Here is a 22982-nt window from a genome sequence, read left to right as displayed (position 1 = left end):
TATCCTATACTACTATACTGTAAGCCTTATGAGGGCAAGGTTCATAGCTATTTCACTCATTTCCATCTAGTACCTAAAATGCATAACACAGTGCTTGCACACAGTAGGTACTCAATATATGTTAACTAAATTAAAAAATATATAGTAAATATATAAACTGTAAGCCATCAATCCAGAGGATCTACACTTCTCTAATAAAGGCTAGATAAATATTACTGAGTTCTCTAAGAATTTAATCAATTTCTGTTGAACAAATGCATAGATGAACTTATACTTATTCACTTGCCAAACTGTCCATATTTCCATCAATAAATAATTATATCAATTACTGAAATAACTGTTAAAGTCCTCTTTGTATATCCAAACAATAATATTTACATTTTTAGCACTTTTTTCCGAATCTCAACCTCCTTGTCCACAGTAGGATCTTCAAAGAGTTGTACCCTAAAGTTGCTCTTTCTAAGTGGAGTGCCACATTCAGGACAGTTTCCAGCTCCTCTCATAAATAGTAAATCCACACAACTTTCACACCTGAAAGAGAAAATACAAGATAACCTTTAAGTCAGTACTCAAATCCACAACAATATTATATAGTTTGTTTTTTGTTGTTTGCTCTGGTGGTTTTTTGGTTGAGTGTGTTTTTTCCCCCTGGGGGATGGAGGGGCAGCGGCGGGGGGGGGGGGGGGGGGGGGGGTAGTCAGAGATAGGAAAATTAATCATTGCTACTTAAAGCTCTCACAAAAAAATCTTTTAGAAAATATTTATTTTCATTTAGAGCTTACTTTTCTGACATAGGTATCCTAAAGGGTATCAGTTTCACTTTATACATTAAACAAATTTACAAATTAAAACAAATGGAGTTGAGGGGCGCCTAGGTGGCTCAGTCGGTTAAGCGTCCGACTTCAGCTCAGGTCATGATCTCAAGGTTTGTGAGTTCGAGCCCGGCGTTGGGCTCTGTGCTGACAGCTCGGAGCCTGGAGCCTGCTTTGGATTTTGTGTCTCCCTCTCTCTCTGCCCCTCCCCCACTTGTGCTTGCTCTCACGCTCTCATGCTCACTCTCTCAAAAATAAATAAAATGTAAAAAAAAAAACAAAAACATTTTAAAAAATGGAGTTGGGGGCTAGGCAGATTCAGAGGTAGCAGATAGGAAAAAGTCAAAAAGGGGTGTAAAAGAGCAGTCTGTGGTCACCTCCATTCCAGTGCCACTCCTAGACCTAGGCAAGAAAAGCCTAGGTCAGAAGCCTAGGCTCTGCATACCACAATCACTAAAACAAAGACTTTTTTTTCCTTTAGCCTTGTAAGGAAGGTTTTTTTGAAAGTTCAGGAAGCAAGTGAGCAAGTGGGAATTACAAGGGAGAGGTGCTAGCTGAAAGAGGTCTCCCCCACCCCGGCCCTGCCCCAGGCCAAAGGATAAGGTGACTGTGCCACAGTATGCACGGAGAAAGGAAAAAACACAACTTCTGCCCTGAGAAATCACAGAAGGAATGTTTCCTCCTAAAAACTTTAATCAGTTAAGGTTGGCTGCCCCAAATCCACCAAGAAGGACTGCCTAGTTAAGCCACGTGTCCCAGATACCTGCATTCCCTGCTCTCTTCTCGGGTAGTGCAATCTGGGGAAGAGCTGAGAATTTCCTGAAAGTCTTGAGTTACAAAAACAAGGACTTAAAGAGGTTAACCTCTCTGTACTGGATTACTAGGGAGTTGACAGGATCAGTTCACATACTGTTTTTGATGGGTCCAGGCACCACTCAACCATCCCTGCTCTGCCCCAAGTCATCCATGCTACTAATCAGACTAGCAAGTAGAAAGGCTGGCTAGGAGAAGAGAGCAACAGTTTCTTTAGCCTCTGGGTCTTGAGGATGCCAGCCCTTGAGAAGTGGGCAGCATGGATGTGTAGCTTGATCCTTAACTTATAAATATTTAAACATTTTGATATTCATTTCTCTAGTTGTAATGTTGCCAAACTCCACATAGGTTAGGACGACACCAGCCCTAATCACTCCTTTCTTAGCATTATCTGAAATTATTTATGTGTTGATTTTCTGTAACCCCTACTAGGATATAATATACATTTCATGACAGCAGGAATCTGGACTATTGTTCTCTATCCCCAGTGCCTGACAAATACTAAGTACTCAATAAACTACACATAATTAAAAAAATGAATATAAGAGGGGAAATCAGAAATTCTAGTGAAAAAGGTAAATGTTTATTTCTTCCAGGTATGTGGCTGACTTGTAGAGAAAGCTAAATGAGAAGAATTACACAGGGTAGTAAGAATTTTTAAGGTTGGTTACTAGTAAAATACTAGCATTGACTGTGTATTTCTTCTATAGTAACGGTGCCATCAAATATTAGAGGGAAAAAAAAATCCTGAAAGAACAAAGATCACAACTGTCATTATCTAGATCAACAAATCCCCAGAAAATTCACTTTGGGATTCAGAAGATTGGGAGTGGTGCATTTCCCCTAATGTTTGTGGTTAAAGAAAATTAAATCCAACTGCATAAGATGAAAATGAGCACACTTTAAAAATATATTGACTAAAGATATTGATAAGCAAGGAGCCATCTAAAACACTCAAAACTATCAACACACAAATAATATTCTATATTTCAAGGTCTTGTAGAGTAGATTCAGTTGATAATTCACTTAACAAGGCAATACAGAAAACTTTAATATTTCTAAAAGTCATACTGCATATTAGTTACATTATTTGTTTCATGATCAATTTTCCATCTCTATTTTTTAAAAAATACACCTTAAAGGGTGCCTGGTGGCTCAGCTGGTTAAGTGTCTAACTCTTGGTTTCACGTCAGGTCATGATCTTGGTTGGGTGAGGTGACGGGTGAGGAGTCTGCCTGAGATTCTCTTTCTCCCTCTCCCTCTGCCCCTCCCCTGCTCACGCATACTCTCACGTAAAAAAAAAAATTAAAAATCTGCCTTAAATCATAAGGATTTCTACAGTATTTAAGAATTTTTAAAATAATTTATTTTCCTATAAGTCTTCCCCTCCCAATTTTAACTGCTGAAAACACAAATAACTCTCTTTTTAAAGCTCAAAGATAGAAGCATACAGAGAAAAAAACTGAAAACTCTACCTCATTCTGTTCTATATTACACTTCCCACAGATAACATAACTACTTTAGGTGTAGAGTTTATGTGACCAATTTTTTTCTATACTTATAAAATACATATTTACAAAGTTTTTATATGAAACCAGTCATATATATTAAAAAAGAAAAAAAAAACAGAAGAAAAAGTTGGTAATTGCTAGTTCACTTCATCTGGCAACAGAACAACCAAAGCAGCAGTATATAATCAAGCTTTGGCCTCCAAGAGTGCAAGAAAGTTTTTCATACAAAATTTCCTATTTTTCAGAGCACAGGAAAATTTGCTGGAAAAGCCCAAATCCCCAGTCATTACCCATTCCCAAAGATAGCGTTATGATTTTCTCTTGTTTTTGAAAACCAGAATGGTGCCCACCTTCTTTTCTCTCTAAACAACTTATTTATTTATTTGTTTTTAATGTTTATTTATTTTTGAGAGAGAGAGTGAGTGAGCGGGGGGGGGGGGGGGGGGGGGGGCAGAGAGAGAGGGAGACAGAGGATCAGAACCAGGCTTTGTGCCGACAGCAGACAGCCCGATGCTGGGCTGGAACTCAAAAACATCGAGATCATGACCTGAGCTGAAGTCATATGCTCAACTGACTAAGCTACCCAGGTGCCCCTAAACAACTTATTTTTAGATTTTATTTTCTTATATCAATAGTTAGCTGCTTATATTCCTTTGTCAAGATTTTTTATCTGACTTATTTCCTTTAATTTTTCAAGAGGAATTATATTCCATGTAGAATTTCAGTAATTATTAAAATAGATTAACTAAGGGACACATGGGTGGCTCAGCTGGTTGAACGACCAACTCTTGATTTCAGCTCAGGTCATGATCCCAGAGTCATGGGATCAAGCCCCACATCAGGCTCTACATGGAACCTGCCTGGGATTCTATCTCTCTCTCCTTCTGTCCCTCTCCCCCACTCGCATGCTCACTCGCTCTCTCTCTCTCTCTCAAATAAAAAAAAAATTTTGGGGGGGGGGGTGCCTGGGTGGCTCAGTCGGTTAAGCATCCGACTTCGGCTCAGGTCATGATCTCGCAGTCTGTGGGTTCGAGCCCCGCATCGGGCTCTGTGCTGACAGCTCGGGGCCTGGAGCCTGTTTCAGATGCTGTGTCTCCCTCTTTCTCTGACCCTCCCCTGTTCATGCTCTCTCTGTCTCAAAAATAAATAAATGTTAAAAAAATTTTTAAAAAAAATTTTTTTTCTTTTAAATAGAATTAACTGACTTAGAAAAAGGTAAATAATCACAAATTTTGTATTTAAGGCTTTCTTGGAAGTAATCTAGTTTTATCAGGACTTTCCATTCTTCTTTAGCTCACTGACTTCCTGAAACAACTCCAAACAGAAGTCTATGGTCTTGAAAGATAAACAAGTGATAACTTCTGTTAAAGAAAAATTTTATCCCTATAATAAATTATTCCTTAAACCCATGTGTACTGAACTCTATAGGGTAGGAGCTAGATATTAAGGGAATTTTTTCTCTCAAAATATGCTGCCTAACTTTTCTAGAACGTGTAAATAACTTTTCTGTAACCTAAAGGTTACATTGTTATGTATCATCTTATACCTAAAAGGGAATTCATAATCTTATCTATTCCAAAGCTTGAGGGAAAAAACTATTGCAACAAAGTGTTTTGGGAGTCAAATAAAGAATTCATCCATAAAAATAGAAGGGATGGCCTGGGAGAGCACATATTAAAACATTATAAACTTCTCCCTACAGACTCTGGGGAATACAGCTTATTCTCAAAATTAAAAAGAAAAATTATGTTCATCCATTTTTTCACTGTTTTAGAATTCAAAATAACCATTCAATCTTCTGTTGGCTATTACCATTTAGCACAGCAATTTATAACTAACAAGCTATACCATTTAGCACAGCAATTTATAACTAACAAGCAAATAATATAAGACACAAATTCAAATAGGACATTTAAGCCCATTTTGAGCCAGAAAAATTGAGCTATACACAGAGGATAAGGAAAGAGCTAGTAATTTAGTAAGCTGTGACAAGAAAACACGAGCCCCTCCCCCCACCAAAATGGGTTTTTGTGCCCCCCTTACAAACAGCAAGGATCATGGAACACATTTAATTTCCCTTTTTGCCCTCCTGCCAGTAAACTCCTAAGCCAAATTTAAATGCTCTGTTGAAAAACACTGTATATGTTTTCTAGAAAAAGGTTGGAAAAGAATGAAGGAAGTCAAAGATAATATGCATTAGGCATCTTATGATGTACATATGACTGTCCTTACTATACAGATGAGGTCACTGAGCACTGGGGAGTCAAATAGCTGGCTTAAAATCATGTAACTAGCAAGAATTGACCTTGGTCTGCTTCACATTCCACATTTTCTCTTTCACTCTTACTCTTAACAATGATGTAAGTAACAATCCCCAGTGTCTACCTTTAGCCCAAACATACCTTCTGAGTTCCTATTAGACACCGCCTATTGCACACTTCCTATCTGACATCCCACAGCTACATTTTTTTACTTAGAAAAATAAAATTCCCTGAAACTCAATATACCCAAAACCAATATCCTTCATTCTACGAGGGATACAAAGAGAGTAACACCAACTTGTACGTAAAGGCTTATAATATAGTGGTCAAAATAGAAAAGAAGAAACAAAACTGTAATAAAGGTATACTCTGAATACTACTACCATAAGCTCTCGGCCAATAAGCAACAGGTGAACAAATTACACTCTACACTCTTGACCACTCTTTTTTTTTTTTTCAACGTTTTTTATTTATTTTTGGGACAGAGAGAGACAGAGCATGAACGGGGGAGGGGCAGAGAGAGAGGGAGACACAGAATCGGAAACAGGCTCCAGGCTCCGAGCCATCAGCCCAGAGCCTGACGCGGGGCTCGAACTCACAGACCGCGAGATCGTGACCTGGCTGAAGTCGGACGCTTAACCGACTGCGCCACCCAGGCGCCCCCTTGACCACTCTTAACACATCACACTCCAAATGCTCCAAGCCAATGACAATTCCAAAAGTACTATCCTGAGTCTAGTATTTCCTGAAATACATGGACTCTACTTATTGCCACTGATGAACAGTTTTGAACTAGAATAGCCAAAAAGTTTGTGGAGATGATAGTATTGATGTTGAGATCCAAGTTTTGCAGAGGCTCAATGCCCCTTCAAACATATGGTTGAAGAAACAGAGTGAAAGTCAATTAGAAATTGAAAGAAAAATCCTCCAGCTAACTTTATGAAGGGCTTCAGAAATAATCTTGCACACTGGGAGACGTAACAAACAATTATATGAATGGTAAAGAAACACAACATGGCCACCAGGGGCATTCAGAGCCTTGGAGAATTTAAAGAAAACAAACTGCCAGGATACCAAGCCAAGAATGCATCTCCATCAGGACCATTTCTGTAAATCTACCTTGGGAAAGCTAAGGGCAGATTCAATTAGTTCTACGATACCCAGAAATGTAGGTCCTACATTAAGTAAAACATCACCTTCACTTTCTCAACGACTCAAAGGAACTAAATATACATTTACCTAAGTAGGCCAAAGAATATTTACATTATTTGAAAAAGTATCAATAGGTTCCTCCATTTTCCAACTATGTATCTATGGAAGCCACATCATCTCCATATACTTCATTGGAAATTACATGTGACAATGTAGATTCGTTACAGAAGCAAATATCACAATCTGTCTTCTCTTAACCCAAATAAAGGGATTTGCAAAAATGTAAAGCAATGGTGGGGCACCTGGGTAGCTCAGTCAGTTGAGCATCAGACTCTCGATTTCAGCTTGGGTCATGATCCCAGAGTCATAGGATTAAGCCCCACATCAGGCTGAGCATGAAGCCCACTTGGGATTCTCTCTCTCTCTTCCTGGCCCCTCCACTGCATGCACTCTCTCTCTCCCTCTCTCTCAAAAATAAAATAAAATAAAATAAAAAATAAAATAAAATAAAATAATAAAATAAAATAATAAAATAAAATAAAACAAAACATAAAGCAATACTACTCTAAAATTTTTGTTTTGGAAAATACATTTTATAAAATATATTATTTATATTTTTAATAAATGTTTTCAAATTTTCTCAATTTTAATGTCCAATATGGTAACTATTAACAGATAAAAATTCATAAATAAAAGCTCTTGGGGAGTCCTCAGTAATTTTTAAGACTATCAAAGGTACTGAGACCAAAATCAAAGTATCTGAGAACCAGGTTATATGTGATCAATAAATGTTATTTACAAAGAAATACAATTTGAGGGGTGCCTGGGTGGCTCAGTTGGTTAAGAGTCTGACTTTGATTCAGGTCTCGCGGTTTGTGGGTTCAAGCCCCATATCAGGCTCTGTGCTGACAGCCTGTGTCTCTCTCCCTCTCTCTCTGCCCCTCCTCGGTTCACACTCTGACTCTCTCTCTCTCTCAAAAATAAACAAACATTAAAAAAAATTAAAAATAAAATAAATATAATTTGAATGTAAAAGGGGATGTGGAGAAAGAAATCATTTTGAAATACACCAATGCACCCTACCTTCTCAACAAGGTTTCTCAACAAGGTTTCTCAGATGAAACTAATTAACCAAAGCCTAACCAGCTTGGGTGTTACCAGAGCCTAACTAACCTGGGGGAGGGTAAATTACCAACTGTAGCTGATTCTAGCCATCCAGTCCATCTAAGTAGGGAGAAAAGAATAACTTTGAAACACTTATGAACTTCACAGTCCAAAGGCATAGGCTCACTAAAAGTCTGGGACCTAATCACAGAAATATAGAACACTTCCCTTTTCCCAATACCTCACCACAACATTACTAAAAGTCTAGTTAGAACAGTTTCTTTTACACAGTACATCATGTTCAGCTATCAAGAAAAACTTACAAGCCACACCAAAAGGCAAAAGAACATAACTGGAAGACACAGAGCAAGCTCAGAACCAGACATGGCAAGGATGTTAGCATTATCTAATTAAGAATATAAAACAACCATAATTAAGACGCTAAGGTCCCTAACAAATAAAGGAGACAAAATGTAAGAACAGATGAGCGATATAAACAGATGGAAAGTCTAAGAAATAACCAAAAAGAAATGGTAGAGATTAAAAAAATAATAATGTAACAGAAATGAAGAATGTCTTTGATGGCCTTAATAGTAGACTAGATACAGCTGAGGAAACCATCTTTGAGCAAGAGAATATATCAGTACGATCCTCGAAAACTGAAAACCAAAGGGAAAAAGACTGAATGGAACAGAATACCCAAGGGCTGTAGAACTACAAAAAGTGTAAGATATGTGCAACTAGAATACCAGAAAGAGAGGAAAGACACAGAAGAAATAGGTGAAACCACAGTAACTGAAAATTTCCCCTAAATTAACATCAGACACTAAACCAAAGATCCAAAAAGCTCAAAGAACACCAAGGTGGACAAATTCCCCCCCAAAAGACCCACACCTAGGCATATCACTAGCAAATTACAGAAAATTAAAGATAAAGAAAAAATTATGAAAGAAGCCAGAGGGAGGAAATTAACATCTCACTTATAAAGGAATATAAGCATTACATTCAACTTCTCTCCCAAAAAGACATACAAGAGAAATATTTAACTGAAATATTTAAGGTGTTTACAGAAAAACACCTCCAACCTGCCAAACTACCCTTAAAAAGTGAAGAAAGAGGGGCGCCTGGGTGGCTTAGTCGGTTGAGCATCCAACTTCAGCTCAGGTCATGATCTCACGGTCCATGAGTTGGAGCCCCGCATTGGGCTCTGTGATGACCACTCAGAGTCTGGAGCCTGCTTCGGATTCTGTGTCTCCCTCTCTCTCTGACCCTCCCCGGTTCATGCTCTGTCTCTCTCTGTCTCAAAAATAAATAAACATTTAAAAAAAAAAAGTGAAGAAAGAACGGGGCACCTGGGTGGCTCAGTCAGTTGAGCCTTGGACTTCAGCTCAGGTCATGATCTCACGGTTCGTGGGTTCGAGCCCCACATCGGGCTCTGTGCTGCCAGCTCAGAGCCTGAAGCCTGCCTCAGATTCTGTGTCTTCCACTCTCTCTGCCCCTCCCCTGCTAATGCTCTGTCTCTCCCTCTGTCTCAAAAATAAAAAAACATGAAAAAAAAATTAAAAAGAAAAAAAAGTGAAGAAAGAATACTTTATCAGACAAATATTAAAAAACATTTTTGCCAAAAGACCGGTCTTGTAGGAAGTGTTTAAAAAAAGTTCTTTAGAGAAATAAAAATAATGAGTCAGAAACGCAGATCTACATTAAGAAAGAACACTTGAGAAAAAAATAAGTGAAGATAAAATAATAACTTCATTTTTATTATTAATCTAACAAATAAGATGTAGTTCAAACTAATAACATATTTGATTATATAAATTTCTATATAGAGATGCATGTATATATGCCTACGTATGATTATATATAAGTGAAATGAATGACACTGATGATACAAGAAATAGGAGGGAGGAACTAGAATTATTTTGTTATTATAAGGCTCTCACACTACTGCGCAGTGGTATGGTATTTTTTGCCAGTGGATTTGGATTAGTTATAAATGTATATTGCAAACTCTAGGGCAGCTACTACCAAAGTACAAAAAGAAGACTGATGTGCTAAAAAGAGAAAATGGAATCACATAAAGTGCCCATTTAAAACCACAACAGAGGCTGAGAAGATGGTGGAGTAAGAGGACCCTAAGCTCACCTCATCTGATGAATATAACTAGATAACACTCACACCAGCATAAATAACCCAAAAAACAACCCAGACTGGCAGAACAAACTCCATAATTAAAGGTAGAGAAGAATGTAATTTTTATCTTTGTTCCTTCATAAGTGAGATGTTATTTACCCCTTCTGGCATCATTTTTTCTTTATCTTTAATTTTCTGTAATTTGCTAATGATTTGCCTAGGTGTGGGTTTTTTGGGGCATTTGTCCTCCTTGTTCTCTGAGCTTTTTGGATCTTTGGCCACATCAAATAGGATAGGAAGGACAGAGAAATGTTGGGGAGCAAAACTGACTGCTGACATCTAGGGGTTAGGGGGAAAGCTGCCCACAGAAAGAGGAGTGAGAAACAGACTATCACACCAAAGAGCCCACACCAGGAACACAAATCCCCATAAAACTTAGCTTTGAAAACAAATTTCATGTGTTCTATTTTTTTGTTTTTTGTTTTTTTTTTTTTTAGTAATCTGTACACCCATAATTGGGGCTCGAACTCAAGACCCCTTGGTCAAGAGTTTGATGCTCTTCCAAATGAGTCAGCCAGGTGCCCCTCCTGGTCAGGTCCCTACAACCAGAGGGACCTAAAACCAGAAATTTTAAAAATCAGCAAGCTCAGTTCTGGGAAAGCCCAAAGGGCATTACAAACTGAGTTCCCACCCTGAAAGAGACAACAATACAAACTGCCTGGGAAGATACAGTGTAGAATCAGCAGTTTGCAAAATGCCTGTGGCATACTGGAGTGAGAGCTATTTACTCATCTCAGAGGTATCCCGAGGGGTAGGGATCACAGGAAGACCCCTCCAGGAACAAACGAGCTGTCAGGCACCTTTTCCCACCTCTGCCCCTCAGCATTAACACACAACCACCAACAGGAACAAGCAGGCCAACACTCACTACCTAACTTGCTTACAAGCCCCACCCTGCCGTGCTTCAACAAATCAGCCCTCTCCAGTCATGCTTGCCTCAGTCCCTGTGCTATAGGTACCTCCCATCCCTCCACCAAGAAGATCTGTGCAAACCTTGCCAGCACCACATCTCCCAACAAACTCTGCGGGCCCTCTGTCCTGGCAGCCACAGTGGTGCACAATCTTGTTAAAATTGTCCACCCTGAGGAAGCAGTCGCAGGTCTCATCTCCCAGGCCAACCTGCGCATCCTGTTAAAACTGTACACTCCACCCCAGCTAGGGACAAAACCCCAGCTAAAACAAGCAAAGCTTTACATCCTCTGCAGATCACTTCACTGAAGGATAAAGCAGCCAGGACACAACAGCAGGCACACACAACACAAATAGGAGACACCCCTAAAGCACCAGGTTCTAGGAAACAAGACACAATGCACTACAGGGCACTACAAAACCTCTTCTTCATAAGGCTATTACTTTCAAGAGCAGAAAAATCTGACTTTCCTAACACAGAGAAATAGGCACAGAGAGGAACAAAATGAAGAGGCAGAGGAATATCTCCTAAATGTCACAAGTCCAGAGGTCCTGTGGCTCTGGACCACAGCCAAGAGATGCAAGCAAAATGGATATAAATAATATACCTCATAGAGTAATGAGAAAAGAATGGAGGACAACAGTAAGACCCTCAACAAAGAGATAAAAAAAAAAATCAGAGATGAAGAACACAATAAATGAAATTAAAAATACATTAGATGAAATAAATGGCCAGCTAGAGGAAGTAGAGAAATGAATCAGAAACCTGGAAGACAGAGGAATGGAAAGTAATCAAGCTGAGCAGGTGACAGAAAAAAATTATGCAAAATGAGAATAGACTTAAGGGAACTCAATGACTCCATCAAGCATAATAACATTCTCATTATAGGGATCCTAGAAGGAGAAGAGAAAGTGGGCAGAAAACTTATTTGAAGAAATAATAGCTGAAAACTTCAGTAATGTGGGAAAGGAGACATATATACAGATCCAGGAGGCAGAGATGCCCCAACAAAAATCAACCCAAGAAGGTCCACACCAAGACATACAGTGATTAAAATGGTAAAAAAAAAAAAAAAAAAAAAAAAAAAAAGGCAGGGTGCTGGGGCTGTGTAGGCACCTGGATGGCTCAGTCATTTGAGTTTCCTATTTTGGCCCAGGTCATGATCTCATGGTGTGTATAAGTTTGAGCCTCACATTGGACTCACTGCTGTTAGCACAGAGCCAGCTTTGGATCCTCTGTCCCCCTCTCTCTGCCCCTCCCCTGCTTGCACTCTTTCAAAAATAAACATTTAAAAAATAAAATAAAATAAAATGGTAAAAAAGAAAAAGTAGTGATAAAGAATTTGAGGGGCACCTGGGTGGTTCAGTCAGTTAAGCATCCAACTCTTGATCTCAGCTCAGGTCATGATCTCACAGTTGCACTGACAGTGCAGAGCCTGCTTGGGCCTCTCTCTCTCCTTCTCTCTCTCTGCTCCCCTCCTGCTCGTTCTCTCTCTCTCTCTCTCTCGATCTCAAAATAAATAAACTTTATCGAAGAAGAAGAAGAGGAGGAGGAGGGGGGCGGGGGGAAGAAGAGAAGAAAGAATTTAAAAAGCAGCAAGAGAAAAGAACACAGTTACAAACAAGGGAAACCCCAAAAGGCTATCAGTGGATTTTTCAGCAGAAATTTTGCAGGTCAGTAGGGAGTAGCAGGATATGCTCAAAGTGCTAAAAGAAAAAACTCTGGAGCCAAGAATACTCTATCCAGCAAGGCCATCATTAAGAATAGAAGGAGAGAGAGAATTTCTCAAACAAAAGTTAAAGAAGTTCATGACCACTAAACCAGCCCTACAAGAAATGTTAAAGGGGATTGAGTAAAAAAAAAAAAAAAAAAAAAGACCACAAGTAAGAGTATGAAAAGTAGAAAACACAAAAACAGTAAACAAGTGTATCTGTAAAAATCAGTCAAGCGTTCACAAAATAAAAGGGTGTAAAATATGACACCATATACTTAAAATGTGGAGAGAAGAGGAAAAAGAATGGGCTAAAACTTAAGTGACCATCACCATCATATAGACTATTATATGCAGAAGATGTTATATATAAACCAAATGATAACCCCAGATCAAAAATCACTGATATGCAAAAAATAAAAAAGAAAGGAATCAAAGTATATCACTAAAGAAAGTCAGCAAAACATTAGAGAGGCAAGAGAAGGAACAGAGAAAAACTACAAAAACCACCACAAAATAAGTAACAAATAGGCAATAAATACATATCTATCAATAATTACTTGGAATATAAATGGACTAAACACTCCAATTAAAAGACATAAGGTAACAGAATGGAATAAAAAAACTAAAAGACACAATCTATATGCTGCCTACAAGAGACCCTTTTCAGACCTAAAGACACATGCAGATTGAAAGTGAGGAGATGGAGGGGAGCCTGGGTGGCTCAGTCAGTTAAGCGTCAGACTTCGACTCAGGTCATGATCTCATGGTCTGTGAGTTTGAGCCCTGCACTGGGTTCTGTGCTGCCATCTCAGAACCTGGAGCCTGCTTTGGATTCTGTGTCTCCCTCTCTCTCTGCACCGCCCGTGCTCACACTCTGTCACTCTCTCTGTCTCAAAAATAAATATTTAAAAAAATTAAAAACAAAACAAAACAAAAGTGAGGGGATGGAGAAACATTTATCAGGCAAATGGATGTCAAAAGAAAGTTGAGGTAGCAATACTTATATCAGACAAGATACAGTTCATTTTTTTTAATTTATATATTTATTTTGACAAAGAGTGAGCACACACGCATGAACAGCAGGGGGGCAGAGAGAGAGGGAGAGAGAGAATCCCAAGCAGGCTCCATGTTCAGCAAGAAGCCCAATGCGGGACTTGATCTCACAATGGCAAGATCAGGACCTGAGCCAATACCAAGAGTCAGATGTTCAACCGACTGAGCCACCCAGGCCCCCCTAGACTCTTTAAAACAAAGACTATAACAAGAGACAAAGGAAGGACACTATATAATAATAAAGCAGACAATGCAACAAGAAGATATAACAATTATAAATATTTTATGCACCCAACATGCAAGCACCCAAATACAAAAAACAATTAAAAACAAACATAAAGGAACTAATCAATAATAATGCAGTAATAGTATGGAACTTTAACACCCCACTTCCATCGATGGACAGGTCATCCACACAGAAAATCAACAAGTAAACAATGGCTTTGAATGACACCCTGGAACAGATGCATTTAACAAATATATTCATAACATTCCATCCTAAACAGCATAATACACATTCTTTTCAAACGCACAAAAAACATTCTTCAGAATAGATCACACAAAGGCCACAAAACAAGCCTCAACAAATTTTAAAAGACTGAAGGCATACAATGCATCTTTTCTCACCATAAATGCTATGAAACTAGAAATCAAGCACAAGAAAAAAATCCAGAAAGTGCATAAATACATGGAGGTTAAACAGCATGCTACTAAACAATGAATGGGTCAACCAAGAAATCAAAGAAGAAATTAAATATTACATGTAGAGAAATAACAGTGAAAACATACGGGTCCAAAATCTCTGGAACGTAGCAAAAGAAGTCTAAGATGGAAGTTTATAGCAATATATGCCTAGTTTAAAAACCAAGAAGGGGCGCCTGGGTGGCTCAGTTGGTTAAGCATCTGACTTTGGCTCAGGTCATGATCTCGCAGTTTGTGGGTTCGAGTCCTGCGTCGGGCTCTGTGCTAACAGCTCAGAGCCTGGAGCCTGTTTCAGATTCTGTATCTCTTTCTCTGACCCTCCCCTGTTCATGTTCTCTCTCTCTCTGTCTCAAAAATAAATAAATGTTAAAAATAAAAATAAAAAAAAAATAAAAACCAAGAAAATCTCAAACAACCTAACCTTACACCTAAGGGAGCTAAAAAAACAAAACCCCAAACCAGGAGAAGGAAGGAAATAATAAGAGCTATTGAAATAAATGATATAGAAACTAAAACAAAACAAAACACACACATAGATCAATGAAACTAGCAGCTGGTTCTTTGAAAAGACCAATGAGAAAGAAAGGAAGGAAGGAAGGAAGGAAGGAAGGAAGGAAGACAGGACTCAAATAAAATCACAAACAAAAGAGGAGAAAGAAAAACTGAACCACGGAAATACAAAAGATTATTATACCAACAAATTGTACAACCTAGAAGAAATAAACAAATTCCCAGAAGCTATATAAACTACCTATATAAACTACCAAAATTGAAGCAGGAAGAAATAGAAAATTTGAATAGACTGATTACCAAAAATGAAATTGAATCAGTAATCAAATAACTCCCAATAAACCAAAGTCCAAAACCAGATGGCTTCAAAGATGAATTCTACCAAACATTTAAAGAAGAGTTAATACCTCTTCTTTTCAAACTATTCCAAAAACTAGAAAAGAAAGGAAAACTTCCAAGTTCTATGAGGCCAACATTACCCTGATACCAAAACCAAACAAAGAATGCCACAATAAAGGAAACCTACAGGCCTGTATCTTGGATTAACATCGCTGCAAAAATCCTAAACAGAATACTAGCAAAACCATATCCAACAATACATTAAAAAATAATAATAATTCAGCCCAATCAAGTGGGCTTTATTTTCAGGATGCAAGGGTAGTTCAATATGTACAAATCAATGTGATATATCAATAACAGAGAAAGAATAAAAAGCATACAATCATTTCAATAGATGTAGGAAAAGCATTTGACAACATATAACATCTATTCATGTCATCTATTCATGACAAAAACCCTCAACATGGTGGGTGTAGAGGGAAGACACCTCAACATAATAAAGGCCTTATGAGGAAAAACCCAAAAGCAAAAAGCAAAAGCAAAAAGCATACTCAATTGGGAAAAACAGAGCTTTTCCCCTAAAGTCAAGAACAAGACAAAGATGTCCACTCTCACTACTTTTCATTCAACACAGTTCCATAAGTATGAGCCACAGCATACAACAAAAAGAAATAAAGGGCAACCAAACTGATAAGGAAGAAGTAAAATTTTCACTATTTGTAGATGATATGATACTATATATAGAAAACCCAAAAGACTCCACCAAAAAACTACTAAAGGTGATAAATGAATTAATTCAGTAAAGTCACAGACTACTAACACAATGTACAGAAATGCACTGTTTCCATACATTAATAATGGAGCAGCAAAAAGAAAAATTAAGAGAACAATCCCACTTACAATTGCACCAAAAATAATACCTAGGAATAAGCTTAACCAGAAGTGAAAGATCTGTACTCTGAAAACTATGAAACACTGATGAAAGAAATTGAAGATGACACAGAGAAATGAAAAGATATTCCATGCTCATGGATTGAAAGAACAAATATTGTTAAGATGTCTACACTATCCAAAGTAACCTACATATTTAATGCAATCCCTATCAAAATACCAACAGCATTTTTCACAGAGCTAGAACAAACAATCCTAAAATCTGTATGGAACCACAAAAGACTTGAATAGCCAAAGCAACCCTGAAAAAGAAAAAAAAAGTCCCAGGGCGCCTGGGTGGCTCTGGTGGTTCAGCATCCAACTCTTAATTTCAGCTCAGGTCATGATCTCATGGTTTGTGAGTGCAAGCCCCACGTCAGGATCTCTGCTGACAGTGTGGAGCCTGCTTGGGATTCTCTCTGCCTCTCTTGCTCTGTCCCTCCCCCTGCTCTATCTCTCAAAATAAATAAATATGAAAAAAAATTATTTTATTAATTTTTAAATTTTTTTTATTTTAATGTTTACTTTTGAGAGATACAGAGTGCAAGTGGGGAGGGGCAGAGAGAGAGGGAGACAGAGAATCCGAAGCAGGCTCCAGGCTCTGACTGTCAGCACAGAGCCCTATGTAGGGCTCAAACTCACGAACCATGAGATCATGACCTGAGCTGAAGTCAGAGACCCAACACACTGAGCCACCCAGGCACCCCTACATGAAAAAAATGTTTAAAAGAAAAAGATGAAGGCATCACAATTCCAGACTTTAAGTTATATTACAAAGCTTTAGGAATCAAAACAGTATGGTACTGGCACAAAAATAGATACACAGATCAAAGGAACAGAACATACAAGAACCCACAAGTATATGGCCAACTAATCTTCAACAAAGCAGGAAAAACTACCCAATGGGAAAAAAGAATGTCTCTTCTACAAATGGTGTTGGGAAAACTGCATAGCACCAAGCAAAAGAATGAAACCAAACCACCTTCTTACACCACACACAAACATAAATTCAAAATGGATTAAACACCTAAATGTGAGACCCGAAACCATACAAATCCTAGAAAAGAACACAGGCAGTAACTTCTTTGACAACAGCCATAGCAACTTCTTTCTGTGTATGTCTCCTGAGGCAAGGGAAACAAAAGCAATAATAAACTACTGAGACTACATCAAAATAAAAAGCTTCTGCACAGCAAAGGAAATAACAAAACAAAAAGGCTACCTACAGAATGGGAGAAGATATTTGCAAATGACATATCTGATAAAGGATCGGTATCCAAAGTATATAAACAACTTATAAAAGTCAAACAGCAAAAAAACCCCAAATACTCCAATTAAAATCGGGCAGATGAGGGGCACCTGGCTGGCTTAGTAGGTAAAGCATGTGGTTCTTGATCTCAGGGTCATGAGCTCGAGCCCCATGTTGGGTATGGAGATTACTTTAAAAATACTTTTTTGATTAAAATTTTTTTTTTAATTTTTAAATGGGCAAAAGACATGAATAGATATTTTACCAAAGAAAACATTACATGGCCAACAGACACATGAAAAGATACTCAACATCACTGATCAGGGAAATGAAAATCAAAACTACAATAAGATACCACCACACACCTGTCAAATGACTAAAATCAACAACACAAGAAACAACAAGTGTTGGTGAGGATGTGGAGAAAAAGGAACCCTTGTGCACTGCTAGTGGAAATGCAAATTGGTGCAGCCACTGTGGAAAACAGTATGGAGGTTCCTCAGAAAGTTAAAAATAGAACTACTCTATGATCAGCAACTGCTACTACTAGGTATTTATCCAAAGAGTACAAAAATCATAATTCAAAGGGTACATGCACCTCTATGTTATAGCAGCATTACCTACAATAGCCAAATTATGGAAAGAACCCAAGTGTTCATCAACTGATGAATGGAGAAAGAAGATGTGGTATATACATATACAATGGGATATTACTCCACCATAAAAAAGAATGGAATCTTGCCATTTACAAACAATATGGATGGACCTAGAGAATATAATGCTAAGCAAAATAAGAGAAAGACAAATACCATATGATTTCACTCATCTGTGGAATTTAAGAAACAAAACAAATGAACAAAAGAAAGAAAAAGGGACAGAGAGACAAACCAAAAAACAGACTCTTAACTATACAGAATAGATGGTCGCCAGAGGGGAGATGGGTAGAGGTATGGATGAAATGGGTGAAAGGCTTTAAGAGTGCATTCGCCATTTGCAACTATGTGGATGGAACTGTAGGGTATTATGCTAAGTGAAATTAGAGAAAGACAAAAATCATGACTTCACTCATATGAGGACTTTAAGAGACAAAACAGATGAACATAAGGGAAGGGAAACAAAAATAATATAAAAACAGGGAGGGGACAAAACAGAAGAGACTCATAAATATGGAGAACAAACTGAGGGTTACTGGAGGGGGGTAATGGGCTAAATGGGTAAGGGACATTAAGGAATCTACTCCTGAAATCATTGTTGCACTATATGTTAACTAATTTGGATGTAAATTTTTAAAAATTAAAAATTAAAAAATTTTTTTAAAAAAGAGTACATTCAACTTGATGAACACTAAGTAATATACAGAACTGCTGAATTACTATATTATGCACCTGAAACTAATATAATACCATATGTTAACTACACTGGAATTTAAACAGATATACATACAGACAGACAGACAGACATAAAAATTGTTTAGAAAACTGTGACAGAAAAAGAAGACAAAATAAGAACAAAGAACAAAAACAACAAATAGAAAATAGTAATGAACACAGTAGATATTAATTCAAGAATATTAGTAATCAATTTGAATGTCAGTAATCTGAATGCACCAAGTAAAAGACAGAGATTGTCATACTGGATCAAAAAACAAGGCCCAACTCCATGTTATCTACAAGAAACCCACTTTAAATACAAAGACATATTAAAAATAAATAAGTAGAGAAAAATATATTGTGCTAACACTAATCAAAAGAAAACAGGAGTAATTTCAGACATAGCAGACTTCAGAGCAAGGAAAGTTATCAGGGATAAAGCAGAACATTACATAATAATGATGGGGTCAATGCTTTAAGAAGACAACAATGTGAGACAAGGGCACCTAGGTGGCTCAGTTGACTAAGTATCTGACTCTTGATTTCAGATCAGGTCATGGTCTCATCGTTCACGAGTTTGAGTCCCACACTGGGCTCTGTGCTAACAATGTGGAGTCTACTTGGGATTCTCTCTCTCCCTCTCTCTCTCTGCCCCACCCCCCACAGGCTCATATTCTCTCTCTCTCTAAATAAATAAATATTTAAATATATATATATATATATATATATGAAGCAAAAACTGACAGAACTGCAAAGAGAAATAGATGGATCCACTATTATATTTGGAGACTTTCACACTGTTCTGTCAGAAATGGACAGATCCAGCAGGCAGAAAATCAGTAAGGAAATAAAGCATACTCTTACAGCAATTACCCTCCTTGGTATTTACCCAAAGGAGGTAGAAATTTATGTCCACACGAAAAACTGCACATGGTGTTTATAGCAGCTTTATTCATTATTGCCAAAACTTGGAAGCAACCCAAATATCCTTCAGTATGTGAACAGATACATAAACTGGTATATCCAGACAATAAAATATTACTCAATACTAACAAGAAAAGAGCTATCAAGAAAAGACTTGAAGGAAACTTAAATGCATAGTACTAAGTGAAAAAAAGTCAATCTGAAAAGCCTACACAGTATATGATTCCAACTATATAACATTCTATAATAAGCAAAATTCAAGACAATAAAAAGATCAGAGATTGTGGTTGGTTGGGGAGAGGGGAGACAGGGGAGAATTGAGCTGAGCACAGATTTTTAGAGCAGTGAAAATACTCTATATGGTATTATAATGATGGATATGTCATCATACTTTTGTCCAAATCCATAGAATACACAATATGAAAATTGAACCCTAAAATAAACTATGGACTTTGGGTGATTATGATGTGTCAATGTAGGTTCATCTCTGGTAAAAAAAAAAAAAAAAAAAAAAATGTACGTTAGTGGTGAATGATATTGATAATGGGTAGGTGAGAAATCTCTGCACTTTCCTCTCAATTCTTGTTATAAATGTAAAACTGCTCTAAAAAAATTAAGTCTATAAAAAAATAATCTTAACATTTTTGTTTCAGGAAGGCAAAGTATACCAACATTTGCTCATTAACATTTTCAATTAATCATTTTAAGTACCAATAAGTCCTAGAGAAGCTCAATCAATAAAATAATAGACAAGCTTGAGAACTATACCTCAGATTGTTTTAAAACCCATGTCATATTTTAAATTTGTAATTAATTTTTACTTTTGAATGGTAGAGACAATTATTTTCAAACACTAGTAAAAAGAAAATTCAAGCCTTTTAAAAATTGACTTAATGAAATAAGTTATTACATATAAAAGAATTTAAACCAGTGTCTGGCTTATAGTAAATGTTCAATAATTGTTAGCTATATCTCTACATTTATCAATTCTTTTCCATCTGACCAGATAATTCTTAAATTGTGCAGACACAATATTTTGCACTTACTCAGCAACTTCCAACATCTTGAATTCTGATATTTCTATAAAATTAGTGCATTATTTTTCCATTTTCACTGACACCATAAGCATATTCTAGTAAAAGTATTTATGGGAAAAGTATGTCTCAAAAACCCTTAAAAGTATAATTAAAAATAATTACCTCTAGAAAAAAAATTTTAACATTGAATACAAATAAGCATTACTTCTGATAAGTATTTTTTTAATGTTTATTATTTATTTTTGAGAGAGAGAGAGACAGAGCACAAGCTAAAGAGGGGCAGAGAGAGAGGGAGACACAGAATCTGAAACAGGCTCCAGGCTCTGAGCTGTCAGCACAGAATGTGACAAAGTGCTCAAACCCACAAATGGCGAGATCATGACCTGAGCTGAATGAAGTAGGACCCTTAACCAACTGAGCCACCCAGGCACCCCCTGATAAGTACTCTTGTTAGAATATGAGAGGATAAATTTACTAACTCCATTAATAAAAACTAGCTTAGTGATTTGTCCAATTATTCAAATATATATAGCCAACAGAATTAAAAAATTTTTTTCATAAAAAGACCTATGCTAAGGATGGAAATACCTAAGAAGTTAGAACTCAGCATGAAGAAGAAAACCTCAGTAAGGTTGTAGCTGACACCTGGGCTTACCTTATCAAAATTTTGAAGAAAAATTTGTTTCTTTCAAAAAGATACCATAGTTGGCAAAAAAAAAAAATAAAATAAAACCACTGTTGATCTTCAAGAATTTAAGATAAAATGAACTATTTCTTCACACTTGCTCACTGCTGTTTTGGAATTAATTCCAAAGATAATCTGAATATTAACAATGACCTGTTTATTTTCAAATATGAAGCATTATTTTTATGACAAAGTACAAAACAGCTTTCTGAAACTTTAAGGTGAAATAAAATTTACTACTCATTCTACATAAAACACCAGTGAATAACAGTGCAGGTTTTTTTTTAATGTTTATTTATTCTTGGGAGAAAGAGGGAGCAGGGGAGCAGTGAGGCGAACAGAGTATACAAAGCGGGCTCTGTGCTGACAGCAGAAAGCCCAATGCAGGGCTCAAACTCACAAACTGTGAGATCATGACCTGAGCCGAAGTTAGATGCCCACAGTGCAGTATTCTTAACCTAAAATTCATGGGTTCAAGCCCTGCATCAGGGCTTGCTGCTGTTAGTGCAGAGCCCACTTCATATCCTCTGTCACTCTCTCTCCCTGGGTGAGGATATGGAGAAACTGGAACCCTCATACATTGCTGGCAGGAATGAAAAATGGTTCAGCTGCTGTGGAAAACATTTTGTTGGTTTATCAAAAAGTTAAACACAGAATTACCACATTCCCCACCAATTCCACTCCTAGGTATATACTCAATAGGTCTGAAAATAAGTACTAAATACAATGCATATACAAAACATGTTTGTAGCAGTACTACTGACACTAACCAAGAGGAGGAAAGACCCAGATGTCTACCAACATATGAATGAATGGAGAAACAAACTGTGGTATATACATACAATGGAATTATTCAGTCATAAAAAAGAATGAAATATCGATGCATGTTACAATTTGGATGAACCTTGAAAACATCATGCTAAGTGAAAGGAGGCAGACACAAAAGGTTGTATATTATATGATACCATTTATATAAAATATGCAGAATAGGTAAATTCACAGAGACAGGAAACAGATTAGCCATTACCAGGTTCTGGAGAGGAGGGGAAAATGGAGAGTAACTGCTCAGTGAGTATAGAGGGTTTTCTTTTGTGGTGATGAAAATATTTTGGCAGTAGACAGAGGTGGTGGATATAAAATGGCACTGAATTGCTCACTTTAAAATGGTTAATTTTATGCAATATGAATTTCATATCAAAAAAATTTAGAAACTGAAGTTATATGTTCCTAGAATAAGGTCAAGTTTTATGTATTCATTTATCATTTTCAACAAAGAATGAAAACCTGGATTCTTACTCTAACATTAGCTTTCGCAGAGGAGGTATCTTTTGTTTGCCTCTCCAGTTATCAAGGCAAACCTTCTCCAATTATAAACGAATAAAACTGAATTTCCCAGTCAACAATTTGGATGAATGTGATCTCACTCCCAAATCAAGAGGTGCTCACTGACTGGCTTAATCCTATCAGTAAATCTTTACAGTAAATCCTCTTTAACAATCAGGATAAGCAAGCAACCTACTATGTCCCAATGAGATATGAGGAGAGAGAAAAGCAAGGAAAAAAGCTTTCTATTATTCCCTTTATTTTTCTTTTTAATTTTAATTCTAGTATAGTTATTATGTAGTATTACTATCAGTTTCAGGTTTACAATACAGTAATTCAAGAATTATTTATATCATTCAGTGCTCACCAAGGTAAGTGTACTCTTAATCC

At 37.1% G+C, this 22982-nt stretch overlaps 1 protein-coding gene across 1 annotated transcript in view; it reads right to left on the bottom strand.

Moving 5' to 3' along the window:
* Positions 1–22982, bottom strand: part of MNAT1 (MNAT1 component of CDK activating kinase) — a 218820-nt gene that overhangs the window by 156220 nt on the left and 39618 nt on the right. Inside the window, exon 2 of the mRNA XM_078448176.1 lies at positions 379–531. Within this exon, the coding sequence (XP_078304302.1) occupies positions 379–531 (153 nt within the window). The remainder of the gene's footprint in view (positions 1–378; positions 532–22982) is intronic.

Source organism: Panthera onca, chromosome B3, assembly GCF_046562875.1.
Source record: "Panthera onca isolate mPanOnc1 chromosome B3, mPanOnc1 haplotype 2, whole genome shotgun sequence".
In the NCBI taxonomy this organism is placed as follows: Eukaryota; Metazoa; Chordata; class Mammalia; order Carnivora; family Felidae; genus Panthera; species Panthera onca.
The sequence above is the reverse complement of the archived record's forward strand: the minus strand, read 5'-3'. Positions and strand labels throughout refer to the sequence as shown.